Here is a 27,783-nt window from a genome sequence, read left to right as displayed (position 1 = left end):
GTGTACTCGCTCATCATCAAGGATCATCGCGAATGAATTTTCTTTTACATAGAATGTCTACTGGCTGTCTTCATTTGCCCAAACAGTGCAGAGTAGTTAGGAATCTTTTTCTTAATGGTTTGCACCATAGATAATGCTATGACGGCATCCTTACACACAAATATCTGAGTATTTCCAAAAATCCTGAAAGCGAGGTCCGTTGTTTCTAGATAAGCGTTCTGGTGCAGAGGTGCCCAGGTGCCCTCCAGGGTGCGTGTTGAACGTGCGTGCCCCCGCGTGCCCAGCTGGCGGCCACCACACTTCAGTCAGGCAAACACGGGATATTTTTATTTTCAGCATCTCGGCTAGACAGACAAGAAAGGTGTCTCCTCTGTTCAATTTTATGTCCGTGATCGCTGGTGAGACTACTTTAAAAAGTACATTTGTTGGATTTTTAACTTCCTCGTGTGCAGACTGTTACTCAGTCTACGGAGTACCCTTTTCTTTGGGGGCCAACACACACACACGCAAACACACACACTATTGCTTTGGTTCCAAATATTTTCCCAGCTTGTCACTAGCCTTTCAGCGTTGTTTATGAGCTTTTAGAATCTTTTATGTGGTTAAATATTTGTCTTTTTGCTCTGCCATTGCTTTTAGACTTCCTTCTTCCCTCATCTGCAAACAGTGATGTCTTTGCTTCTGTTTTCCCTAATTTTTCATACTCAGGGTGTAGGCATATGTGTGCATTCAGCACTAGACTATCTGGAAGGTGTTTTGATATCTGGTGTCAGCTGGAGGTGGGCTGGCCTAGCGCCACCGGATGCTGGCTCCTTCCTTGTGGATTCGGCTCCTCCGTACTCGGGGGCGGGGGGGTCCGCGGGGGTCCCTGGGGCCTCGGTCCTGCCCCGTCAGCCCAGCACTGGCTGTCTGCCCCATGTTCCTGTCACTGCTGTGGACTTACCATACAGTTTAGCAACCCGGAAGGCAAACCCCCCTGCCCCGCGCCCAGAATGCTTTTTATTTTCCCCAGATTTTTATGGGATTCATTATTATTTCATCTGTAGTTTGGATGAATTTGTCATTTTTAAAGCCCTACCGAAGCCCCTTATAATTTGGATTCAAACTAGGTTAAACATCCATTACCTGGGAAAGAATGAGCAATACGCAGTATTACCAGCTTGTCTTTATACTCACTCAGATGGACGTTGTGTCTCAGCCTACTAGCTAAATACCCTGTCGTTGTTATTTTTAATATTTTATTGCTCTTTTGAATGTTATCTGGCTTCCCCGTTGCATCCACTCTCTTGCTAATTTTGATTTATAAGCATGAATTGTGTGTTTTGTTTTGCATCCGAACCCTCTATCATTAAATCGAATATATTTATTTTGGTTGATGTTCTCAGTATGCTAAATAGACACACATACAGCCTCCCAGCTACATTTGTAGTTCTGATTTCTATTTCTGTGCTCATTGCATTTTCTAGACGTTCCAGGGGAGTATTAAGTAGTGATGGTAATTATGTGCATCTTCGTAAATTCTGTAGTTTGGGGGGATTTTTGTTTTTGTTTTTGCAGATGGAATACAAGAAACAAAAATTAAAGCATCGTCACTGGTGACATTAATTTCTAACAGTGGAAGAGGCATAGACGTCGTGTAGGCAGACAGAAGGCAACTGAGACCAGATTGAATGACCCTCTTATCCCCTTATCGAAGGGACAGTGACTGCCCGTACTGAAAATGCCCACAGCCGCTGTCCCCCAGGGCTTCAGAGTCTTTGCAGGGAGCGTCGCTTGGGGCAGAGACCAGGTCAACCCCCGGTTGTCGGAATTAGCCCAGCACAGAGCAAAGGTGTCAAGTAGGTGTTAAATGAACAGAGCTCAGGGACGCCTGAGTGGCTCAGTTGTTAAGCATCTGCCTTCGGCTCAGGTCATGATCCCAGGGTCCTGGGATCGAGCCCCGCGTCAGGTTCCCTGCTCGGCGGGAGGCCTGCTTCTCCCTCTGCCACTCCCCTGGCTTGTGTTCCCTCCCTCGCTGTGTCTCTCTCTGTCAAATAAATAAATAAAATCTTTAAAAAAAAATGAACAGAATGCAGAGGCTCAGGCTGCATAGTGGGAACATGACATCAGGTCATCCGGTCACTGAGCACCTCTTCCTTACGCCTATATGTGATTTCCTGAACTTTCTTCCAAGGGATAAGTGTCTAACCAATACTTATATCTTGAGCTTCGGGACCCCCAAAGTTAAGAAAAATGTGGAAGTCTCGTCTGTGAATCCCATCATTCCGGCTGCATCATTATTCGGCAAAAGTACAAACAGGACTTTTCTCCAAGGATGGCAGAACTCAGATATAAGCGGCATCTCTCACCCAGCAGCTGTGTGGGACGAAGCAAAGATGCTTTTCAAGGAACTCGCACCGCCTCGTGCTGGGGAGATGTGTCGTTTCCAAGGGGATGTCTCTTCGGGGACATTTTACCAGTCCTTCCTTTCTCGGATCACAGCAGAGGACCCATGTCACCCCAGCGAGTGACAGAAGGGCCGACCTCTAGAAGACAGTCTGCGAGCTACGTTCCAGGTACTCTGTGCACATGCCACATGTGTGGTCCTCACAGGAGGGCATGTCCGCTGAGGGCCCAGGACACCTGCGAGTGTTAGGCCTGATGCAAGAGGCCTCAGAAAGACCCGCAGGCAGCTCTGAAGGGTCTCCCGAGGCAAAGCTCAGGAAGCTCACAGACCACCCAGACTAGGTGTGCTGATGGGAGGGTGGTCCTGCCTTTCCCAAACCACGCAGGTCCTTCCATAACAAGAGACGCCACAGACCTGGAGACGAGATGCAGAAACACAGAGGAACCTGCGGGCAACCCCAGAGCTAAGGCCACAGCGTCCACGGCATCCACGGACCCCTGTCCCTGCACCTGCAAAGGGACATCACCGTGAGAAGGAAACCAGCCACGCCAGACAGGAAGAGGGGCCCGACTGAGACCAGCCCGAGCTTTTCAGAAGGCGCTGCTGGGACTCGTGGCTGGAGGATTGTGCTGGCCCCCAGGGAGAAGTCCATGTTGAAAGAGAGCAACTCTGTGTGACCACTTATTTCTAGTCAACTTGCATTTCTCTTCTTACAGACTTTCCCGGGTGGTTTTGGTTTGCTTTTGTTTTGTTTTGTTTTCAATGAATTCCTTTGCTAGTAAATCCAGAATATAATACTTTTGCATACATTTACTAAAGTAAGTTGAATTTTTTTAACACACTTTTAACATACATTGTTTGGTAAATGAGGCCGGGGCACTTACTGGTCCAAAATCATAAAACCCGGAAGAAGCAGAATTCAGACTGAAACCCAGATTTCCTGGTTTGAAGTATTTTCTTTGCACAAAACACACTTTTCATTTGCCTGCCTGTTTTCTAGTATCTTGAGTTTTGCCACAAACCTTCAGCAGCTCCTGTCAGAGGAGGGCTTGCGGTATGTGCTGTGGTCAGCAGGTACACAGACAGAGACTTGTGACAGTCAGACCCTGTCACAGACTGTAGGCCAGGTGGCTTCTCTCAAGTCTCATGGGTTTCAGAGACGCAAATAAATTCAGCCCCCCAAAAGTGATAGTCAATAATGAACTCTGCATTCAATCTTCCTTTAGCATCATCCTTAACTCGGGGCTCTAGGGGTGGGTCTCTGCAATTCCGAACTGTCTAGGACACATCCCAGGTGAATGTGCATCCCTGGTGTGGTTTTTTTGGGAAGAAGATGCCATGATTTCCTCCTATTCTCAAGGATTTCTGCCCCCCTCCAAGAAAAGTTGTTGCGTGCAGCCTAGTTCCCTTTGGTGGCCCCCGAGAGTCGTAGCGGTGGGGAGACTCCCTGGGCAGCAGGGGGCTGTGCTCCCACCGCCCAGACTCCGGAGGTAGCCCTGCCCTTGGGCTCCCGGGACGCATGCCTGCTGGCTTGGATGCTGCAGCATGGGCTAGTTCCACGTGGGTGCTGGGCTCCTTCCTCAGATGGGCCAGTTTTTAGATGAAGATGCAGGAAATAGGTATCTCTCAGCCATAATTTTAGCAGATCCCTGGGGAAGGTAAACTTGTCATAGATTGCCAGAAGAACATCCACCTCCTGTGCACTCCTGGTCTGGAACTTCCGGGCATTCCCTGGGTTCCCTCCGGGCGCACCTGCCAGCTCGGATGCGTCGTGAGCGTGCACTGCGCCGTAGCTCAGCCCGCCACGGCGGCCCCCGCGCCCCGTTCAGTGTCCACACGGGCTGTGCTTCTCGTCAGCAGCCCCGTCCACTGCTCATGCAGCACTCTCTGCTTTAAGCTAGTCTCCTGGTCAAAAGTCGTTTTCTTGGATAATTAGTTCCGTTAACGTACTGGCATCCTCCATAGTCAGTCAGTCCAAGTGTACTTTCTTACATTCAACTGGAGTCCTGGGAAATGGACCAAAATTAGTCATCTTTTTCTTATTTCCCCTTTGGGTGTTTGCTCATCTCGTAGACAGTTTTCCTTTTGGTTTTTGAGTCACTCTTCTGATGACAGTCTCCTTGTTAATCATTTGTGCCCAGGGCCGCAATACTGAGGTTATGTCCAACGTGCAGCGCAGTGGGGAGCAGGGCGGAGCTGGGCGGGGGGGGGGGGAGGCGAGGACCCAGCAGGACCCGGAGCATGGTTCTCCAGTCCTGCTTCAGAGAGAACATCAGATCTACCACTGTGGATGTGGCTGGAGTCGATCCAATGTCATAATTTGTCTTCAGAGGTAGCAAAAAGGTGTTTTGTGAAGGTGCGTTTAGAGGACCCCTGATGGTTTAATAGTTTACCCCGGTAGCATTAATTCCTCCGACCCATTCTGGAAGCTCCCAACTCTTTGGACTAACAAGTTCCTTCAGTTTACATTTGCCGTCTGTTACATAAAGGGGACTTTTCTCTTGTGAGTCACTGAAATCGGCGGGATGGTCCCGTTGGCTCAGTCTGCCGTCCGTGGTGTGAGGAGCCTGGGTTCTCTCCAGCCCCTGCACTGCGTCCGGTGGGCTGCGTGAGTGACCTTGGGCTGGCCCTCAGCTTCTCGGGGCCTGGTTGTGTGCAGGAGTGAGGCGGGAGCGTGCAGATGGGAGGCAGCCTCGCCCTCTCCCTCCAGCCTCCAGGGAGAGAGAGCCCCTGCCAACAGGCCTGGCGGCCGGAAGAGAGCAAGACGCCTTTTCTTGAAAGGCTTGTGAGAGTCCAGACAGGGTTGGGCAACACTCAGAACCGACGAGACTGGACATAAAGTCCAGTCACGTAAAGTGTGAGGGTGCGGGGCGGGTGGTAGAGAGCCGCCGGGAGAATGCCGTGATCAGCCCCCGCACTCTCCCTCCCCTGAGGTCCCCGAGTCATCCGGAGACAGAACCACCAGCCCTACCTGGAGGCGGCATGACTGGTGCCGACAGTGTGGCTGCCGAGTCCCGGGGCCGTCAGCAGGTGCGGGAGGGAGGAGGACCCGGCGGGGCTGAGCCCTGGACGCTCCCGCTCGTCCAGCTGGTACGCACACTCGTGCGGGGGTCCCTCCGGAGATGCCTGAGAACACTTCCAGGGAGAATGTTCTGGAAATGATGCGATGTTGGCTTAGCCCAGCGTAGTACAATGATGAAAAGGAAGGTGGACTTATCTACAGTCACGGGCAGTGATAAGGCCTAGGACATTGGGTTCCAGGAGCCGAGGAATAAGTCGGTTCTGACCTGTGCACACCCTGATGGTATTAGAAGTTGTCCCATACCCCAGACGTAACTTGCAGGTTAATTCCCAAATTCTAGTCTGGGTTTATGTGAAAACGTTCCCACTTTTTATCCCTCCCCCAAGTTCCCAAGGCTCATGTGTCTCTCTTGAGAGGTAGTTACGAGAACTGCATGGCAGTTTAACACCAAGTCAGGAAAATGTCCCTTCTGGTGATGTCCCTGCCTGGCATCCTGATGGCTCCTGAAGTAGTCCCAGGTGGGGCTAGATCCATTTGGCAACCTGCGTCCTCAACAAGACCTCGGAAGACACTGTCTGGGAGCTCAGCTTCATCCGGCTCATGCCAGTTCTCCCGAGGCTGTCCTACTCGCTGCCCGATCTGGTGCTGGACTTCTGGGGCTGAGAGTTCACCGGCCCATGCCGTCAGCAGCTGCTTGAAGTCTAAACCCTCTGGGGCTGGCTGTTCTCTCCTGCAAGTTGCCAGCCCAGCTAAGGAGGGAAAGTGCTGAGCGCTCGGGGAGGGGCCGGCACCTTCTGGGGGCGTGCAGGTCCTGGGCAGCATGTGAGGCTAGGAGGCCAGGCTCGCTCAGGGAGGCCCTTCCGGACAGAAGGCGGGGCAGGACCACCACTGTCGTTGCTGGGAGTGACTGCCGGCGCAGGTGTCTGCATCCTGGGGGCCGATGAGCCAGAATAAGACACACACCACATGCCTCCCAAGGGAAGCTGGAAACAAGACAAAAGCACAATGCGAAGGGGAATTCAGGACTTTAATTTTAAAGGCAGTTTCTTCTTGTTGTCATGACGGTCTTCCAGCTTGAAGGGTGAACTTCTCTCTCCCGTGTCTGAATTCAATGACTTAGAATCCATTGTAAATGTAATTATTTAGGGGGGGGGGATGCGGGGGGGGGGCAATCCCTCAGCAGGTGGCCGAGCACCTCATTCAGAATCTGCTCTTCCCACAGGCCCAGACCTGCCAGACCTGCCAGGACCAGTCTTGGTACTTGTGAGCTTCTGTACGAGTCCCCTGTGACCTGTTCACCTACGGTCACTGCTCAGATTCACTGTAGCATGAGTGTGAAATTGGCTTCTCTTAAGCACATCTCCATCGTTTAAGATAGTTGTACTGTAGAACATGAAGTGAGATTTTGGAGAACACCAACTTTCCTGTTTTCGGTTTAATGTTGGGGATTGACTTCAGGAGCCTAGAGAAGAATAAAATCTGTTCCACGGTTACACAGGAGGTGTTTCCTGTCTCTTCAAACCCGTGATGATGGCTATAGGCAGTCTCTGCCCACTTCACAGGGACTTGAAGCAGGATGCAACCAGCAGAAGGGTGAATTACTCCAAAAGCAGTCCTCTCCCACTTTATCCAGGAGTCTTTGGTTGACTGCTTTGCTCCCTGCTGTAGGCTTTTAATGGGGAGCTCAAAGCAAGTCTGTTGGTAAGTCGTTAGAATGATCATCTTTGAAAGCCTCTTTACAGCCCACACGTGGATGGCCCAGAGATGAAAAGGGGATGTGTAGGGCAGACCGCGAGTGCCCCGCGTGATACAGCGGACAGGACCAGCAGGAGCTGCCTGTAGGTGCCAGAGCTTTGCGGGGTGAGCTGTGGGTCCTCCGGTCCCACTCCCTCAGCTCGCAGAGGCACGGCCGTCCCATCCCACCGGGGCCTCGGACTTGGAGAAGGTCACCCTTTTCCTGCCGTAAGGCCTGCTGGGTACCCACAAGGAAGGCACGGTTCTCGGACGGAATGTTCCTGGGTCAAGCCAGTGTAGTATATTTGAGCCCAGAGTGCTGCAGGAATGGGTAATTCCGTGGGGTGGTTACTGAACGGGTGGTTCCTGCTGTCACTCACACTGTGAGCTACACAGGGGAATATTCTAGGAACAAGAACTCTCTCAACTCATTTCAAAATCAGGCTTGGTACGTTACCCGGTTTATCTTTGTAAGACCCGGACTGCCCTTCATTCAGTGGCCCTGAGTGCACCTGCCGTGCATGCACGTGTGTGTGCACATGTGTGTGCATGTGTGTGTGCGTGTGTGCGTGTAAGACTTGCGGTGACGTTGCTGGTGGGGTCGTGGTGCAGAGTCTCCTCGGCTGGACATCGGAATTCCATCCTAGGTCAGCTTTGCCCCGATGGAAGCTCACACCTGTTGGCGTGCTTGAGGTCCGGTCCCACAGGGCAGCATGTGACCTTAGGACCTCCGCGAAGGAGACAGGGTCCTCACTGTCACTGGCGTGCCTACCTCTACCTCCTCATGAGATGAAGCCGGGGGACTCGTCCTGGCTCCTCGTCTCTGACCACTCTCTGCACCTCCCCGAGACAGGATGTACCTCCGGAGTGATGAAACAGACGCCTCGGGATTTCTGTTCCCTCGGCAGCTCCTGGCCCCGTTGCTGACTGTGCACATCCACTCTCACAACTGAAGGAAACACGGAAACTTTGTATCATGCTCCACTTTGCAAAGCTGCCTTGCCGTCTGGGAATACGGTAGTCACAAGGCTTGAAACAGAAGTTAAGATTTGCACAACTCATGAAAATTTGCAATGCTCTTACTTGGGGAAAGGGCCAGTGGTAATTTCCCGGGTAACCATTATTTGGAAGGTTTGAACGGTAGTAAGAAGAACACATTAGGCTGTGGGAAGGAGGGGCCGAAAGCCGAACTGAGACTGTATCAGTTGCCGTAGTGACGGCAGTTCCAGGGACTGCGCTGGATCATTCCGTACGGTCCCTCCGTGCCCCCCCCACAGGCCACGGTGCAGTTTCAGCCGCCGCTTCGGGGCAGCCTGCTGGCGAGAGCGCATCCTGGCACCCCCGCCCGTGGCGCCCACGAAGGCTTTGACCTAACCTGTGTGTTTCTCAGTGGAGCGCAGTTCTGGGTGAGATCCAAGAATACATGCAAACCTCAGTGGGATTTGCGCTAATGGTCCAAAGCTGTCATTCTGGGAAAGAAGAGCAATTTGGAAACATTGAAACACAGATGAAAGTAGACTGGTTTTCTTTTTGAAAATGCAGTTGCTGCAGAAGTTAACCAAGTCCATTCAAAGCAGCACCCCGTGCTTGGCTCAGTAAGAGTGGCAGCAGCAATGAGATGAGCCAGACGGGTGATGGTGTGACAGTGGTGTCCGGTACTGTTCCCCGGGAGGGGTCTGCACTAGCCGAGCTGTCCCCAGGCTCCTTCCCACTCTGCCTTAGATGCTTGCGGCTCACCAGAGGTTTGCCATTCTGTTCCAAGGACCTTCTGAGCATTGTCTGGTAGCAAGGAGTTTAACCACACATGAGTCAGTGGCCAAGATACCTACAGCATAGGAGTTCAACTGGGATAATTTTATTTTTTATTTTTTTAAAGATTTCGTTTATTTACTTGAGAGAGAGAGAGAGCACGAGCAGGGGGAGTGGGAGAAGGAGAAGCAGGCTTCCCACAGAGCAAGGAGCCCATTGCAGGACTCCATCCCAGGACCCTGGGATCGTGACCTGAGCCGAAGGCAGACGCTTAACGACTGAGCCACCCAGGCACCCCATTTTTTTTAGGATTTCATTTATTCTACTGGGAGAATGTTAATTCAGCAGTATTGTATCAGTGCACTCCTCTGCTAACGGGACCACTCAGATTGTAGACTGTTAGTCGAGCCTGGTAGATCACACGTCCTAGCTCGACCTCAGGACGGACACACAGCTGCCAAGCGCCTGCAGTTGCGGCCAGACGGAAACGCAGGGATTGTGTGGTTGGTCCATCGCTGCTATTCCATCAGTGAAGACCTACTTTTCCTTGTGCATGGGAGATGACAGAACTCCTACACCTCGATTCAACCGACAGGGTTTTCTGAGCAAGTTTTCATCTCATTATTCTGGGGTAAACACTTCACTTTTTGGCATATGACTACCAGAGCTTCAGAGGAACTTTAGGAATTTCTCCACCATCCACTAGGTCTGTGACCAAGTGTGTGATCTAGAAAGGCAACAAGATACTGCCCGGAATTGTGGACCGTGGCTGAAGCGTTTTGGTGAAACCAAGGTAGGATAGGCTTTTAAAAACTTTTATGATTTCTTTGAATTTAGAAATACCACCCATCCCCAAATACCTGGCAACCCACATGTAGGTGATGATTCTACATGTGCAGAAAGTTCCAGAGCCCACGTCTGGCGCCGTAAGTAGGTGGGCGTGGTCGCACTGCGCGTGTGGTTCTGCAGACTGATGCTTGGAGCAGGACATCCTACGGAATGCCAAACAGGGGGGCTGTTGCTACACGTTGTAAAACCACCCAGAAGGCATTCACTGCTGCCTCTGCACTTACTGAGTAAACACAGCATTGGAGGGTACCACCGAGAACAAAATGGGTGTGTGCACGAAGGCACTCCGATGGAGGAGTCAGCTGAAAACGTGCTCACCCTGCACGTAACCTCTAATTTCTCAGAGAAGCGTTCGCCACGTCCCTGAACTGCCTTCATTGGGTGACCAGGAACTTCAGGCAGGTGAAGTCTGTCTCCTGGGGGGGTAAACTTTAATTGTCCGGATTGCTCGGTGGGCCCTACGAGGGATCTTTTGATTCTCAGTCTTTGGTATTCTGCTGAGGGCAGTGAGCTGCTATGTCAGCATCGGAAAGGATGTGCTGTGAAAACTGGCTCAGTTTGTCACCTCCATAGATATGCTTCGTCTGTGCTCATGACATTGGGAATCTGTCATTTACAGCTCCTATTGGCAAAAACTAATGCGTGTGTAGATTTCAAGGTAGCTTAATGCCTTTTGATTGCATTGTCTTGGGCAGGTTCTCCCAGCTCCAGGCTCAGGTGGGGGGCTGCAGGGTATGTGCTGGTGGGGCATGCCAAAACTTTAAGTTCTATCTGTTTTGTTTTTCAGCAGAACGCTTTGTAATCTTTGAAAATGTCAACTAAGATGGTTTAAAAACCAAAAGAGGGATGGTTATTCAGCTAACTTCTTTGAATGAGGTTTTTGTCCAAAACTTTTGTCTTTTCAGCAGTTTTAGAAACTGGTAAAAAGTAATCTGCACCTTGCCACTGAAATTGTTAAAACTGCATTGTGAAGTTCACGATCATTTTCTGTCTGGATTCTCTTTGTAAGAATGATCACGGTAGGAAAATAGAGTATATACAGCAGACCTGCTCCATGAACCGTGTTCCGAAACTCTGATAACCGAATCAGCAGTTTTCTTTAAGGATATGTGCGATGATCTACTTTTGACAGGAAACTGGAAAAATAGCCAGGACCAGAGTATTGGCAGAAGTGGTTCTCCTCCATCGCCCCAAGTACCGAATCCCACCTTGGCCTTATATCCAGGAAGGCCACTTATGTGGAACTGTCCCTCAGAGACACAGGGATTGCTAATCCCCCCCCCCACACACTGCAAAACCGACCACACTTGATTTTGCTTGGATTCTACTCATGACTCTTCAGGAAAAAATGTAAACTCTTCGTATTTATAGCTACAAACCTATTTAGGAGAAATTTATCACACTCCTCTTGGTTGTCTGATTAGCTATAGCAGATATTCATCTCTAATCTCACTTTTAAACCAGCTTTTTGTTTGTTGGTTTCCAGTTAAGTTCATACCACCCATCCCCAAATACCTGGCAACCCAAGAAAATCATCTGTTAACTCACTGGCCACCTGCCAGGCTGGAAAGTATGTGTTGGTCTCCGTATAGCGCACGTTTGTGTTTACCATCTGCACCCTGTTTGGAAATTTTGTGTTAATCCAAAAGATGAATCCTGCATGTTGAGTATAAAAATTTTAATAGCTTTAAAAATATTGAGCCTGTCTTTTTCACCAAATGGCAAGTTTATTCTTTGCATCCAGAAATGGTATCCAAAGTACTTAATGCTGGCTTCTGTCTTTTTGTTTTCTTGCAGCGAGATTTTATTTGCTTAATTAGCTCACAGTTAATTTTGCCTAAACTTCCCATAGTGTTTCAGTGTTGCTGGATAGGAGAGCAGTGGATGAATGTGGGAATCTCACATAGACAGTTGGTAAGGTGACTTTACTGTTTTTTAAATTTCCTTACATAGATGGGGTCTTCTTGATCATTTTTATATTTCTTTATAATGAAATTTAGAAAGCAATGGGAAGAAAATTAATCATTTACAGCCCTCCAATACTGCTACCATTAATACCTCCAATTATTTTTGGGCACCTGGGTGGCTCAGTTGGTTAAGTGACTGCCTTCAGCTCAGGTCATGATCCTGGAGTCCTGAGATCGAATCCCACATCAGGCTCCCTGCTCAGCAGGGAGTCTGCTTCTCCCTCTGACCCTCCTCCCTCTCATGCTCTCTGTCTCTCATCCTCTCTCTCTTGCAAATAAATAAAATCTTAAAAAAAAATACCTCCAATTATTTTCCATAAATATTTTTCCTACACATCTTTTAAATATCATGGTAACCATCATGTACATAAAATTTATAGGCTGCCTCCTTTGATGTACAGTCTTATAATAAGACTCTTTCAACATTGCCAAATGGACTTCAAAATCACTTAACAAAATTTTTTTTATTCTGAAATAATTATAGAGTCGCAGGAAGTTACAAAAACTAGTACAGAACTCCTGTCTGCCCTTCACCCAATTTCCCCTGCTGGTCATATGTTGTATAACAATACTACAATATTTTTTTTTTTTTAAGATTTTATTTATTTATTTGACAGAGAGAGACACAGTGAGAGAGGAACACAAGCAGGGGGAATGGAAGAGGGAGAAGCAGGGAGCCCGATGCGGGGCTGGAGCCCGATGCGGGGCTGGAGCCCGATGCGGGGCTCGATCCCAGGACGCTGGGATCATGACCTGAGCCGAAGGCAGGTGCTTAATGACTGAGCCACCCAGGCGCCCCAACAATACTACAATATTAAAACTAGGAATTTGGCATTTGGTGCCATCAACAGATTTTCTTCAGGTGTTACCAGTTGTATGTGTGTGTGTCTGTGTGTAGTTCTATCCAGTTTCATCACATATGTAGATTCACGTAAGTCCCACCACAATCAAGACACAGAATTCTCACCTCCACAAAGATCCCTCCTACAGCTCTTTTATGGACGCACATAACGCTACCTCTGGCAACCACTAATATGTTCTTTTTCTCTATAATTTTGTCATGACAAGAATGACATACAAAGGAAATCATATAAATATAATCTGTAGAGATTGGCTTTATTTACTCCGCGTAATTCTCTGGTGATTCATTCGAGTTGTGTGTATCGATAGTTTGTTCTGTTTTACTGCTGTGTGATGATCAGTCTCAGCTTGCTCGACCATTTACCCCTCAAAGGACATCTGGGTTGTTTCCAGCCTGGGTGTTACAAGTAAAGATTTTTGTATGAACAGAGGCTTCCTTCCTCTGGGATTACTGTCCAAGGATGCACTTGTTGGCTTGTCCCCTAAGTGCAGGTTGCATTTTGTAAGAAACTTCCAGACTGTTTTCCAGCGGCCATAACACTGGGAAGTGTGTGAGAGATCCAGTTCCTCTGCACCCTTGTCAGCACTGATGTTATCACTGTTTTATTTCTTCTTGTAGTCATTGATAGGTAGGTAGCGATATCTTATTGCAGCTTTATGTTTCTCTGATGGCTAAAGATGTTGAGTATATTTTCATGTGGCTCTTTGCCATCCATCTATCTTCTTTGGTGAAACAACTATCTCTTTTGTCCATTTTTTAATTGGACTGTTTGTTTTATTTTACTGTTGAATTTTGAGAATTCTTTATGTTGTGGACACAGACTTTCATTGGATGAGTGCTTTGCAGATGTTTTCTCCCAGCCTCTAGCATCTCTATTCATCTTCTTTGCGGACTCTTTGAGAGCAAACGTTTTAAGTTTTGATTAAGTTCAATTTATCAATTTTCCCTTTTAGGGATCATGCTTTTGCTGTCATGTCTGAAATTTTTCCCCTAGCTGTAAGTCCTGAAGCTTTTCTACTAAACATTTTATAGTTTTATGGTTTACATTTATATCTCTGATCCGTTTTCAGTTAATTGTTGTATAAGTTACAGGATTTAGTTCACATTGCTTTTTTTCTTTTTCTTTTTTTTCCCTGGACGTCCACTGCTCCAGCACTCTTTGTTGAAAAGACTCCTTCCTCCATCGAATTAACTTCCCATCGCTGTCCAAGAACAGTTGGGTATAACTGGATGGGTCTATTCCAGGGCACCCCCCTTCTGTTCCATTGGCCCCCGCATCTGCCCCTCCCCCAGTACCACACTCCCTCGATTACTTTAGCTACCTTTTAAGCCTTCACATGGCTTCAGTGATTCCTCCCACTTGGTTATTCTTTCTCAGAATTGTTTTTAGCTATTTCTGGTTTTTGGCATTTGCATTTCCATTTTAGAATGAGCTTGTCTATACCTACAAAAAGCCTAGCTTAAATTCTGATAAGAGTTGCATTATAACTACAGATCAATTTTTGGAGAATTAAACTCTTCACTGTGTTGAGTCTTCTGATCTACGGACATGGCATCTCTCTCTGTTTACTTAGCTCTTCTTTGATTTCTTTCCATAGCATTCTGTAGTTTTCAGCACACAGCGACGGTGTGTCTTTTGGTAGGTTTTACCTAAGTATCCCGTTATTCTGGGAGCAATTGTGAACAGCACGATCGCTTTTAATGCCTGCATACAATTCCATGTGGTAGATGTATCATCATTTACTGAATTCTTCCGAGTTTGCTGGACGTTTAAATTGTTTCCCATTCCTTCATCCTTATATATTAAAAAAAATACATTGTAACAAACAGCTTCCTATATTCAGATTTTATTTATAAAGTCTGAAAACTGAGATTCCTGGGTCAGAAGGTATGAATGCACGTGCTCTGGATAGACCATGGAATTTGTGTATGGAATAAAAGAAGTCTGCACATAAGACCAGTGCTTATCTATTCATGGAATTTTCTTTTCTGTTCACATTTCTTTCTCTTTTAAAACATGGATTTAGTGGCTCTTTAGATCATTTCTTGCATTGTAGCTGATTATTTTCTGTCACAATATAAAATTCTTTACAGGGCGAAACTATTATTTTCCCCAACACATGACCTCATCCTGCGTCTTTGTCCAAATGGCAAATGGTGCTACCATTATTCTCCCCAAGCAAGGTGGCCCCTTACAATCCTTTTGCAAATTATTCCCATCTGAATGTGAACAATGTTATCAATTTGAAGAATTCATCGTTATCTGCACCCTACAGATTCGGCTTTGCCGGCCCTCGTGCAGATTCCAGGCACAAGTCTGCCCAAATGTCCAGTGCCCCCCCCTCCAGCAGGGAGAGCTGCTTTGGACCTCTACTTTCAGAGGAAGGGCTGGGAATGTCGGTATTCCAGGATAAGGCTTTTCCAGTCGGAGCAATCAGTCTTAACTATTGCCACGTATTTGTTGGACCATTAAAAAATCTGTTACTTAAGCCACTTTTTCTTTGTGGAAACCAAAGTGGCTTTCTCTACACAGGTTTGTTTAGAGACACCCCACCAGCCTGTCCCCGTGCTCCCTCCCTCTGCTCGCTCCACAGGAGAAGGGGCTGTTGCCCCGAGCCCCACATCTTTCGATGGACATCTAAGCCCATGTTTTTTGCCCACCAGCTCGATATGCGCCCTTGACTCACCTTTTAGGTCTGGTTTGCCAGTGAGTGCTAGAGAAACTGTACTTTCATTACGGTTTGTACCTTTGACTTAAATGTTCCCCAGGACAGATTTACAGTCATGATCTTCTGCATCTATCAAGAAAGACACCAACAATCCATGTAGATGTTGATTATTCACATTATCTTGGAGAATATTCTTTGCCCTTTTGAAGATTTGAACCTCCCTCTGACCGGTAGCCCCAAATGCAAGTTCTTATGGATGGTGCTGGAGAGCCGTGGTTCCATACCTCAAGTTTTCTTTTGATGGGAAAAATAAGTGAAACCCCCGTAATGACACTCGTAGATTTGTCTTCTGCCTATAACAGTGTAGTCCGGCCACGGGACTGTCCCCTTTTACTAGAGAAGGCACAAGAGCGGGCCATGATCCATCGTGAGAATGGACACATAGCTGTCCGTCCGGGTGGCTCCGTGCACCCTGGGCAAGGTTTGTGCCCAGGCGTAAGCAGGGGACCCAGGGCTGGTCACGGACTGTAGTTACAGAGGACTTGAAACAGAAAACAGCCTCGTGTGAGTGGAAGAGTCGTGCGGGTGCTGAGCTGCCGACCACTGGCTGATTCAGCATTTCCTTATTCTGCTCCGTCAGGAACATCAGGTTTTTTTGTTGTTGTTTGTTTCTAAAGATTTACTTATTTATTTGAGAAAGAGAGAGAGTATCAAACATTTACAAAATGTTGATTTTGGGGAAAAAACTAGGATATCAAGTCAGAAATACATAAATAATTGGGGCGGCTGGCTGGCTCAGTCGGAGGAGCGTGTGGCTCTTGGTCTCGGGAGTCGTGAGTTCAAGCCCCACATCCAGTGTAGAGATTATGAAAATTAAATAAACTTTAAAAAATAAAAAAGAAATACATAAATATTTGAGCGTTGGAGAAGGTGACAGATAAATGAAATATTCCCTTGCTAGAGAAAGTATGATGCTTGTCCCACTAAATACCACTGGGATATGACGTAGCTTCCTTAGTTATACTCATCCTGTGGGTTATCATCACGCAGGTTTTTCATTTGGGATTTTAAAGCCTATGTTTTCTCTTATCTCTCAGTATATCCTTCTCCGTACTACACATCTCAAACCCAAAGTGAAAAGGTTCTGAGGAAGAGGAAGAGAAACAGCGTGGTGATAATTGTCTATTCAGTGAGCACCTGGTGGTGTTCCATCACCCTCTGTAGGTCTTTACTTGGTGCTATTTTTAAAGTTGTGCTAAGGAATAAGGTCATCAGCCCCCTTTGTGCACGCATCCTGCTGCCCCAGAACAGTACCATCCCCACAGAAAGCTGTCTGTTCCTTGAGGAAACTTCTCTGTGTCTGGACCTAAGACGTCGTTTTCCATCCACACCCAGTTTTGAGGCTCTTTGGAGACTCCTTGGTGCATCTGAATAAATTCACCCGCAGATAGCGATGTTCTTGTCTCGTGTTGGAGGTGACTCGTTAGAAAGCACATCACAGAAGGCAACTTTCGAGAAGAGGTGGGAAGAGCCCAGGAGCCAAGTGTAGAGTCGGACGGCCCCCAGAGCCCCGCACCTCGGCCTCGGACACTGCTTCCCCAGGGGGCTGCGGCGGGGGGGCCCACCGGGAGGATGGGGAGCCACAGCCTGCCTGCCAGTGGGACGCCGTGGCCCTCAGGACCCACAGCCCTCCCCCGGGCAAGGGAGGCCCTGCAGAAATGCCACTCCGGGGTCTGTGTTACAGTCCCAGCCCTCGGGGAGTCCGATTTGTGTGGACTGAGATTTCTACGAATGGCCGCAGACAAGAGCCTCTCGGAGGATGGAAGGGAAGGTGATTGGAGGATGGAAGGGAAGGTGATTGGAGGGGACAGCAGGCGATGGGGGCGAAGAGATCCCGCCCGGTGAGGGGGTGGGGCTCTCACTCAAACACAGGGGAACACTCGACAACCGGAACTAACCGGAGTGCAGGTGGTCGAAGGCCGGATTTGGGATGGAAGGCAACGGGGATTGGTTCTGCGGCATCTCCCACGCTTCCTCTGTGTCCTTCACTTCGTCTGCCCTGACATCCTGTACAGGCGCCCTGTCCTGACCCAGTATCCCTGGGCATGAGCTACCACGGCGACCACACCTCTGCGCTGCCACTCTTGGGGAAGAAGGAAACGCAGCGTTCCAGGATGAGAGCAAGCCGTGGGCTGTGCGGGTCAGCGCAGGTGCCCCTCCTGCCCACAGGTGCCCCTCCTGCCCGCACGTGCCCCTCCTGCCCGCACGTGCCCCTCCTGCCCAAACGTGCCCCTCCTGCCCACAGGTGCCCCTCCTGCCCACAGGTGCCCCTCCTGCCCGCACGTGCCCCTCCTGCCTGCACGTGCCCCTCCTGCCCAAACGTGCCCCTCCTGCCCACAGGTGCCCCTCCTGCCCGCACGTGCCCCTCCTGCCCGCACGTGCCCCTCCTGCCCAAACATGCCCCTCCTGCCCACAGGTGCCCCTCCTGCCCACACGTGCCCCTCCTGCCCGCACGTGCCCCTCCTGCCCACAGGTGCCCCTCCTGCCCACAGGTGCCCCTCCTGCCCGCACGTGCCCCTCCTGCCCGCACGTGCCCCTCCTGCCCAAACATGCCCCTCCTGCCCACAGGTGCCCCTCCTGCCCACACGTGCCCCTCCTGCCCGCACGTGCCCCTCCTGCCCGAACGTGCCCCTCCTGCCCAAACATGCCCCTCCTGCCCGCACGTGCCCCTCCTGCCCGAACGTGCCCCTCCTGCCCACAGGTGCCCCTCCTGCCCACAGGTGCCCCTCCTGCCCGCACGTGCCCCTCCTGCCCGCACGTGCCCCTCCTGCCCAAACATGCCCCTCCTGCCCACAGGTGCCCCTCCTGCCCACAGGTGCCCCTCCTGCCCGCACGTGCCCCTCCTGCCCAAACGTGCCCCTCCTGCCCAAACGTGCCCCTCCTGCCCGAACGTGCCCCTCCTGCCCACAGGTGCCCCTCCTGCCCGCACGTGCCCCTCCTGCCCGAACGTGCCCCTCCTGCCCAAACATGCCCCTCCTGCCCGCACGTGCCCCTCCTGCCCGCACGTGCCCCTCCTGCCCGCACGTTCCTCTCCTGCCTGCACGTGCCCCTCCTGCCCGCAGGTACCCCTCCTGCCTATCCTGCAAGCACTGGATCAAATAAACCTGTGCTTCCTGCACTGGAAACGACCAGGGTGGGAAACGGATCTCGGGCAGCTGAGCACATCTTTCCCCTACTCGGGTGTCTTGTGTCCCACTCCTGAAATTTCAGAGCTTCTACCTGCTGTCTCAACATTTCACCAGGTTTTCCTTTCTCTTCCCGGGCCCTCGGCCTTCCTGCTCGCCTCCCTCCGGCGCAGTTGTAGATTTCTTCCTAAATAAAGCCATCCCTGTTTTGTCTGGATTCCAGCAAGTGCCATAGGACTAGCTTGATTTCCACTCGTGTTGGGAGGGGTGCCCTGTACTAAGTGGCTCAGCTTATTTTTAGCCCCGGGGAGATGGAGAGGAAACTCTCTCTAGACATCGTTTCCCGAGAAATGAATGGGACAAAGGCAGCCAGCCCTGTCCCCACGCCCCGGCGAGAGCAGACTCTAGCCGAGGCGCGTGCAGGGCTGCTCACACACGGCCCAGGCCTGCTCGGAGGGCCGCCATGCGGCCTGCAGGGTGGGTGCAGGCCCCTGATCCGCTGAAGGAGCCGCCTGACCTGTCCGAAAGGAGGGGGTCCTTCTGGTTCTTAGAGTTTGTGGTTCCGGTCATCCTCATGTCATATTAGCACGAGGAACAGAGCCACCCACCCTGGGGTTTTTGCAGTGAGCTGCATGTTTTCATGGGTCCAGCAAGCTTTGCTGATAACAAAGACCCCAAACCTGCACAGACGGTGCAGAGCTCCCAGGGGAAGCTCCCCACTTCCCACCCCACCCCCGGCCATCCCTCCACCTCCAGGGCTGTTTAGGGCATCCCCTCTGATCTTTACCTTCTGGAGGAGGCACAGAAAGCTGTGGGGTGGCTCTTCTCTCCACCCCGAAAGCATTCCTGAACTTCTGTTTCTAGCAACACCCTAGACTGTGAGTGTCAAGCTCTCTTGCTAAAAAGTCAACAGTACTGGATACACGATCTTTCTTAAAATATGTAAATGCACTAGTGAGTTGAGAAGTTAGTAGCAAATATTCAGAGGCCAAAACCTGTGTTAGAGGGAGAACCTGGAATAAGAGGACAGTGGAAGTGGACTGTCTCCTTGATGGCAACTGACACAGCTGCTGAAGTTGAGGTGACCTCATGGCCTCACAGGGCAGGGGTGCTGGTGACAAGTCCCAGTGGACCTCGTGCCCACCCCTGCATGAAGGAAAGCCTCAAGGAGGACATGAGATGCCATGTCCCCTCAGATGGCTCTCGCACACATTCAGCTGCCTGTGGTGGGCCTCCAGAGTCGGAGTCCTGGGGAGAGGTCCCGTCTGAGGTCGGCATAAATCCCCAGGACGGGGTGTGGTCCAAGGGGGGGCGACCACAGGGGAGAAGGCCAGGGACTGAGGTGGGTGTGGCAGGATGCTGGGAGGCAGAGAGAGAAGGAAGGAGGAACGGAGACAGAGAATGGGGAGGTAGGAGGGTCCCAGGGAGCAGGACATCCTGGATGCCAGTGAGGAAAATGTCCCAAGGAAGACAGAGAGGCGGGGAGCTCGGGGATCTGACCCCTGGAGTTAGCACCCTGTCATGACTTGGTGTGAGGTGGTGGGAGCCGGATGCCAGTGGGTAGTGGAGGTACCAGAGACCCTGAGTTTGGAAAATCCTTTCTGAGTTGTGTCTGCACCTGGTGAACTTGGGGGTGGGGGGACAATGAAATTTTTATTTTCACTGAGTAGATAGAGCATCCACATAAGCTGGTGGGAAGCACAGGAGGGGAAAGAGTGCTGGTGTGAGCAGGGAAGCTAAGTGAAACCCAGTTCTGTGTTCTGAGCTAGGACCCTGTCCTTCACAGATTCCAGGCCTTGCCCCCGCACCCCGGGATCTGCACATTTAACCAGCTCCTAGCTCCCCCAGGGGTTCTGAAGGACTTGCTCCCAGAGACTCAGAGGCTAGGTCCTTTCCTTGTTCTTTTCTACACTTTTATAAACCACCTGTTTAATCCTCCACTCTGTACCCTGCATGGGAATTGATATCCCACCTGTGAATTGGTGATTTCTAGAATGAACTCTCCCCCTGTTCTGGAGGTGAAGCTAACACTTGCCCAACTTCTATTTTCTATGTCTTTATCATTAATAGTTCAAAACTTTTGATTTGCACGTGCTTTTCACAAATATTCTCCCTTCAAAAATGACATGAATAACAGATGTTTCGGGATGGAGGACATTCTAAGAAAGTGACCTCAGTGCAGGGAGGAGGGGACAGCTGTGAGGTGCCCCCCCCCCCCCCCCGCCCACTTTCATCACTCTCTGCAGCCACCAGCCTCTCACGACCACTGCTGGGTACCTGCCCACGAAGCTCTGTGATCCGTCAGAAGTTCAAAAACAATTCAACGGGGACTTAAAAAATTCATTGTCACAAATTATCTTGTCACATATTGATGTCATTTAAACAATTTATTTCTCTAGCTTTTATCTCATTAGAACATTTTTGAAATCCTCTTGCTTGTGAAGCAAGGTACCACTTTCTCCCCACCAAATTTCTCAAGTTATTAAAAAAAAAAAAATACCCATTCACAGGAATCACACTAGAAACCAAATCTTTAGTGCCATATGTAGAGCATTTAGGGACAGAGTTTATTTTCTGAAAGGAATAACATTAAAATCCACAGAGTTCTACATAAAATGGCCTGCCTGATAACAAAGAAAAGGCATTTATTTCAAAATGACACATGGGTGATATTATAATTCTAGTTGCCCTTTAGGGCAGTGATCATCCAGAAAATAGGCCGTTCCATCCGGAAACAAGAGCAGACATGCCTGGACATGTTCCCCTCCCTGCCTGCATCTAGGCACACGGGCCACTGTGGTCAGCACGGGATCAACCTCCCCTCCCCTCCCCTCCCCTCCCCTCCCCTCCCTTCCCCTCCCCTCTTTCTTTCTTTTAAGTTCTGGGGAAAGAGAAAAGCAAAGTATCCTCAGGCAAATTCAAGCCAAAATGTCACTACAAATGCAAAACTCTGAAATCGAAAATGTGACACTCTTGGTTCCTTAGGGATAACTGAGAGTCTTTGCTCTTAAAGACCTTAGTGATTTCACGTGGGAAATGAACCGCATTGCAATGTGATCAGGGAAGAGAGTTCTGAGGTTTCTGATGCCATTCTCGGGGGTGAAACTAGCTATGTGCTTTGGGTACGTTTGCTCTAAATTCTTGGACAGCAAGAATACAAAACACTTGAAATGTTCTGAGAGATTTGTTTGTAAGCCTTTGATTTGAAATGTTAAGAAGGTAAACTTCTGAAATGGAAGGGGGCGCGGTGGACAGGGAGGAGAAGTCAGCTTCACCGGCTGGCGCTCCAGGAGCAGGGACGCGGTGGGAATGTCCAGGGACTGGGCACAGCGGGCTCCCACTGTAAGAATGCCACCTGACGGCGTCCCAGCGGGTTGAGTGACCTCACTTACCGCCACTGTGGGCCTCTGGCTCTCCACAAAGAGCAGCTGAAGAGGAGGAATGATCTGGAATCGTCATGAAACACACATGTGCTGTGAAGTGTGATTGGAGGCCAAGCCAAGAGTGCACGCCCCCGTTGTCCCCGGGCTCCTTGGCCATCTGAGTGGACACTGTCCCTCTCCCACTCTGCGCCCACGACAGTGTTGAATTTGACTCTCTATTCAGCACTGTGACTGTTGATGTGTCTCTTACCAAAATGAAGTCACAGAAAGACGGGATTCAGGAAATTATGACCTTGTTCGTAATGCAGGTGCCGAATTACCGCGGCTGTGTGATGGAAGTTCATTCAGGAGGGAAATCGGAATTCTGGGGGACTCCCAGCGGGCTGCGCCGTAGGGAGAGGGTGGTCAGTGGGCCCACTGCTGGAAAGTGCTTCATTAACAGGAAAGGGGCACTTTGTTCTCACTTAAGTGACCAATCATCTTCCATCTCTTTCTTCAGTTGACAAGTCAACAGCAGGGAAGGATAGCATCTATGTGTCTATGGGGACTTGGAGAAGTGTTTTGAACTTCGGCTTTGGCCTTGATTTCTGAGTGGGAAATCAAAGTCTGCTGCAGGCCCGCAGAGTGCAGTCTTTGTGGGAAACCAGGCACCACGGTGAAGCTGAGGGTCCCGCGGTCGCTTTCCCTTCCTGTGCTAAATGGAGACGTTCCTTCCAGAAGCTGCTCGGTCTCCTGAGCCTACAGGGTCTGCAGGTCTAGGAGGCTTGAGGCCGAAAGCGGGAATGTCTTCAACTGTGACCTCCACCCCAGACTACAGTCTAAATATAATCCCCAATTGGGTGACCTTTGCCCCCGAGCCTTACTTTTTTATTCAAGAAGTGATCACAAATCAATGACATTCTAATTGGTCTCCTAACTGAGCTCCTAGGAATCTTAGGAACTGATCAAAAAGAATCCATTTTGGCTATTTTCATTTGTTTCTGTTCACAATTAGAAAAACCACTGTTTCTACAAAAATGGCAAATAATCCTCAAAGATGTAGAAATTGGAGCGTTCTCTTAACCATGGGAAGAGAAAAAGCAAAACATTCCTGCACAGGCTCCTGACCTGCAGTGAGGTTTTGCGGCGCGTACGACCTTGGTCTACTTTAAAGGTGTCCAAAACTGGTTACGCAGAGATAAAATATAACAATTCGTAACTTTTGAGAAACCGAAATCTCCGTACATTTTAGAGAGACCCCTGTCATGTAAATTACTGCTATTACGATTTCACTTGAAAACAGCTGCTCTTCGACTAACTCCAGGGAGAAGGGGTGGTGTCCCTGAGCCCCAGGAGTGGAAACCCATCTCTAACACTTGTAGCTCTGGGCCTGACTCGGACTGAATCTCTACTTCAAAACAATTTCTTAAGGAATGAAAGAAACAATGAGAAGTCCTGAGTGCCCAGAACACAATGTGCTTGTGATTACTGGGCGCTATTTTTAGATGAGCTTTTCAGCCAGCCCATTCTGCTGTTTTTCAACACCTCGCCCGATGCCAAGATGGTAGAGCAGGGGTGAGTGCTCGGATGGAGGGGCTGGAAGGGGAGTCCCAGAGAAGCACAGCGAGGCACTGAGCAACAGTGAGCCTCTACTGTCAGGAAAAACGCCTCTTTCCCAGCTTCCCAACTTCAGATTGCTGGCATTGGGTGGATTCACCCTGTTGTAAGTGAAGTGATGCATCTGTGGGGATAGGAAGTTCTCTGACGAAAAATCGTAGTGATTTCTGTCCATGCCAATTTAAAGAACAAGGACTTTTTTTTTTTTTCCTACTGGGAAATCTTGCTTCTGGCCTGGCAGAAAAATCTTGTCTGACTGCTTCTTCTGACCGTTAGTCTCTGGGAGACCAACGGAATGCACTTTGCATTAGCTCTGGCAAAGGTATCCTTCAGGAAGGAGGAGGAGGACACACATCTGCGTTTCACAAACCACGGCCACGTAGGGAGCCTGTCAACGGCCCTTTTCAGCACAGCCCCGCTGACATTGAGCCAGATCTCAGAGGTCCATCCTGCCGCACGGGTCCCATAATCATCCCTATCCCAACTTTTGCCCAAACTGTTGGACACAGAATGGATTTTGTGGAGAGCTCCTGACGAGTCCTTGAGATGAGACCAAATGACAAATATCCATGTGGAAAAGAAGCAAGCGAGAGCTCCCCGGCCTGCTTCCTGAGATAGGCACAGAGAAGGATGATGGCGTAAAGCTCTGTGATGTCCCACGTGTCACAGTACCACCCCCCGCCCCGGGGAGGGTACCCTTCGTCACCAGGAAATAGAGACAGCCTGTCCCCAGAGACAGGAGCCTTTGCTACTTTTTCCCAGTTTACTGCCCCAGCCCAAATCCTCTTATAATTCCTAATTAACTGAAGCTCCCAAAGTCAAGCTTTCCTTGTCTTGCCCATCCCTGACAGATTTGTTGTTGTCCCTTTGTCTATAAAGAGTAAAAACTGGGGGCGCCTGGGTGGCTCAGTCGGTGAAGCGTCTGCCTTCGGCTCAGGTCATGATCCTGGAGTCCCGGGATCGAGCCCCGCATCGGGCTCCCTGCTCAGCGGGGAGTCTGCTTCTCCCCTCACCCTGTCTGTGCTCTCTCTCTCTCTCAAATAAATAGAATCTTAAAAAAAAAAGAATAAAAACTGCCTGCTCTGGTCATTTCTCTAGGTCTCAGCTTCGTTATTGGGCCTCTGTGCACATGGAATAATACTTTGATTTTTTTTCTCCTATTAATCGGTCTCATGTAAATTCAATCCTCAGTCCGGCTGGAAAACCTTGAGGGTTGGAAGAGATTTTCCCTGCCTTCACTGCGGTCCTCAAAGTCCATAACACGACCCAGCGTGTCGTAACTTCAGTGTAGGACGGGAGTGTGGTGAATGCAGAGGAGCCTGCTGATGGGTGTATTCACCATGTACCACCGCTCTCTTGCAGGAGGAAGGCACTGTCAAGGAAATCGACATCAGCCACCATGTAAAGGAAGGCTTTGAGAAGGCCGACCCTTCCCAGTTTGAACTCCTGAAAGTTCTAGGACAAGGATCCTATGGAAAGGTAAGTTGGAGCTTTGATTCCCTCTGAGTGAGTCTCACACACTGTGGCAGGTCCCCCGTGCCAAGGCGGAGAGCACTTGAATGTCGGGGCGCGTGAGCGATGGCTGGGTTGGCTCGTGAACATGGGAGCCGCGGCCCTGAGGCCGAGGGAGGGAGACTCACGGGCAGCCCCCGTTTGCGGGGTCCCGTATTCCCTGCCACCCACGCGCACTTTGCACGGTTACGATTCTGTGACACGCAGCTGTGCGAACCACAATGGTGTGGGCCCGTGAGAATACCCCACACCGTGGCCTTCAGAGTTCCCTAGGCCTCTACCCAACATGACCGTGAGGACGGTTCTTGACCTTGAGCCAATGCCTCTCCAAAAGCGCAGACTCAACAAGAAGGAAGAAAGCAGCGCCCTTCGCGACCAGCATGCGACTGGCACTCGGGAGTCAGGGAGGCTGGGCCTCGCCACTGGCCTCCTCTCCTCAGCTGTGCATTTCTTGCTCTCTGAGCCTCAGTTTCCCTCTCTACACAATGGGGATGGCATAAACCTTGTGGTTATTCTATGACTGAAGAAGACTGGATCCCACCCAGCCGTTGTCTCAGCTGTATCTACGCACAGAATCGTGCCCTTTCTGCGTCACCGTCAAGGTGTGGTGCAGGCTGATCCCTCCCAGGATGAGAAGTGCTCGGCCCTTCTCTCGGGCCACATCCCAGTCCGGCAGGATGCCAAGGGATCCTCAGTTACAACAACGTGCGAGTTCTTCCATTGCAGTGCTGGTTCCTCCACGTCCCCGTGTAACAGTGAGAAATCCATAGACTCTGAGGGCGTGATTTCTGGAATATCGGGGCCTGAGAAGAGCAGTACAGTCCTTCCCTGGGGCACAAGCAGAACGGCGGCCTGGACCTGTAAAAGAGTCGTTTTGTGTGGAACGTGGACATTCACCAAATCTCTCCGTTCTTCGGAGGACTTTGTGCCGAGATGAAATCTAGCGTCTGTTGATTTAATGCACAACTAATAGTGCATTAATGATGTTCTGGAAAGTCTCTTACACACCGTGAAAATTTGATTGCTTGCAAAACTTATCTTTTGGCCTGCGTATACGGTAGTCTTTCTGTTTTGTGTTCCACTTTTGTACGGCCACATGGGAAGGAGGTGTACACACTGACACATATACAAACACACTCGTTTGGAACAACACCCAATTTCCAATATTCACAGTTTCGTGTCCTACAGAAATGGCTTTTTAATGTGGATCATAAGGTATTTTTGGAAGCAGGGAATGAAGACTTCAGTGTCTCACAGCGTAAGGAGCGTTACTAAAAGCATAAGGCAGAGCCTATTTATGTGGTAATGGAATAGCGGCTGTTAATTAGAAATGTCAGAAAAAAAGAGAAGGCATCATTCTTTGTCTAAGAACTAGGATTTCGGAATAGAGACAAGCAAATTTCCTGCAGAAAGCTCCTGTTAGAGAGATTTCACTTCTTGCCTCTTCACCCAAGAGCAAAGAGAATGAATCTGGACTCTAGCATTCCCGGGTTGTATTCACCTGTTGCTGGGCTCTTCCGTTCACCTCTCCCTGGGCCCCTCCATTCACCTGTCACTGGGCCCCTCCATTCACCTGTCACTGGGCCCCTCCCCTCCATTCACCTGTCACTGGGCCCCTCCATTCACCTGTCACTGGGCCCCTCGGTTCACCTGTCACTGGGCCCCTCCGTTCACCTGTCACTGGGCCCCTCCATTCACCTGTCACTGGGCCCCTCTGTTCACCTGTCCCTGGGCCTCTCTGCTCACCTGTCCCTGAGCCTCTCTGCTCACCTGTCACTTGGCCCCTCCATTCACCTGTCACTGGGACCCTCCATTCACCTGTCACTGGGACCCTCCGTTCACCTGTCAATGGGCCCCTCTGTTCACATGTCACCGGGCCCCTCCATTCACATATCACTGAGTTTCCTCCATTCACCTGTCCTTGGGCCCCTCCGTTCACCCGTCACTGGGCCTCTCTGCTCACCTGTCCCTGAGCCTCTCTGCTCACCTGTCACTGGGCCCCTCCATTCACCTGTCACTGGGACCCTCCATTCACCTGTCACTGGGACCCTCCATTCACCTGTCAATGGGACCCTCTGTTCACATGTCACCGGGCCCCTCCATTTACATATCACTGAGTTTCCTCCATTCACCTGTCCTTGGCCCCTCCGTTCACCCATCACTGGGCCCCTCTGTTCACCTCTCCCTGGGCCCCTCCGTTCACCTCTCCCTGGGTCCCTCCTTTCACCTATCACTGAATTCCCTCTGTTCACCTGTCACTGGGCCCCTCCATTCACCTGTTACCAGGCCCCTCCGTTCACCTGTCACTGGGCCCCTCTTGTTCACCTCTCTCTGGGCTCCTCCATTCACCTGTCACTGGGCCTTCCTTTCACCTATCACTGAGTTCCCTCTGTTCACCTGTCACTGGGCCCCTCCATTCATCTGTCACTGGGCCCCTCCATTCACCTGTTACCAGGCACCTCCATTCACCTGTCACTGGGCCCCTCCGTTCACCTGTCACTGGGCCCCTCTGTTCACCTCTCCCTGGGCCCCTCCGTTCACCTGTCACTGAGTTCCCTCCGTTCACCTGTCACTGGGCCCCTCCGTTCACCTGTCACCAGGTACCTCCATTCTGTCTTTCCTCCGTGCAGCGATTGCAGATGCTGGAGATGCAGGAAGGAGTAAAATGCTGTCTCTGCCACTTGGCCTTCGCACTGATGCCTGCTTCCGACGGCAGGCTTGTCCCAGGGTCCGTCAGCATGCCTTTGCCATCCCGCCCAGGGGAGGGGCCCTGATGGCTCTTCCCTCAGCTGCTGTGAATCTGCTTGTGCAGCCAGAAGGAGCCCCAAGCCCCAGAGGATGACTCCCAGGGGCAGCATCTCTGAGGGAC

General features: G+C 50.4%; 1 protein-coding gene across 6 annotated transcripts in view; it reads left to right on the top strand.

Annotated features, from left to right (window-relative positions):
- RPS6KA2 (ribosomal protein S6 kinase A2) overlaps window positions 1–27,783 on the top strand; it is a 339,623-nt gene that overhangs the window by 226,506 nt on the left and 85,334 nt on the right. For all 6 annotated transcript variants that reach the window (XM_045865879.3, XM_045865877.3, XM_054505643.2 and 3 more), the window contains one exon: window positions 24,765–24,881. In XM_045865879.3, the coding sequence (XP_045721835.1) occupies window positions 24,765–24,881 (117 nt within the window). Of the gene's footprint in view, window positions 1–24,764; window positions 24,882–27,783 lie in introns of those variants that run through there.

Source organism: Mirounga angustirostris, unplaced genomic scaffold, assembly GCF_029215605.1.
Source record: "Mirounga angustirostris isolate CCGP_5_RB_7025 unplaced genomic scaffold, mMirAng1.0.hap1 SCAF_8, whole genome shotgun sequence".
Classification (NCBI taxonomy): Eukaryota; Metazoa; Chordata; class Mammalia; order Carnivora; family Phocidae; genus Mirounga; species Mirounga angustirostris.
The sequence above is the reverse complement of the archived record's forward strand: the minus strand, read 5'-3'. Positions and strand labels throughout refer to the sequence as shown.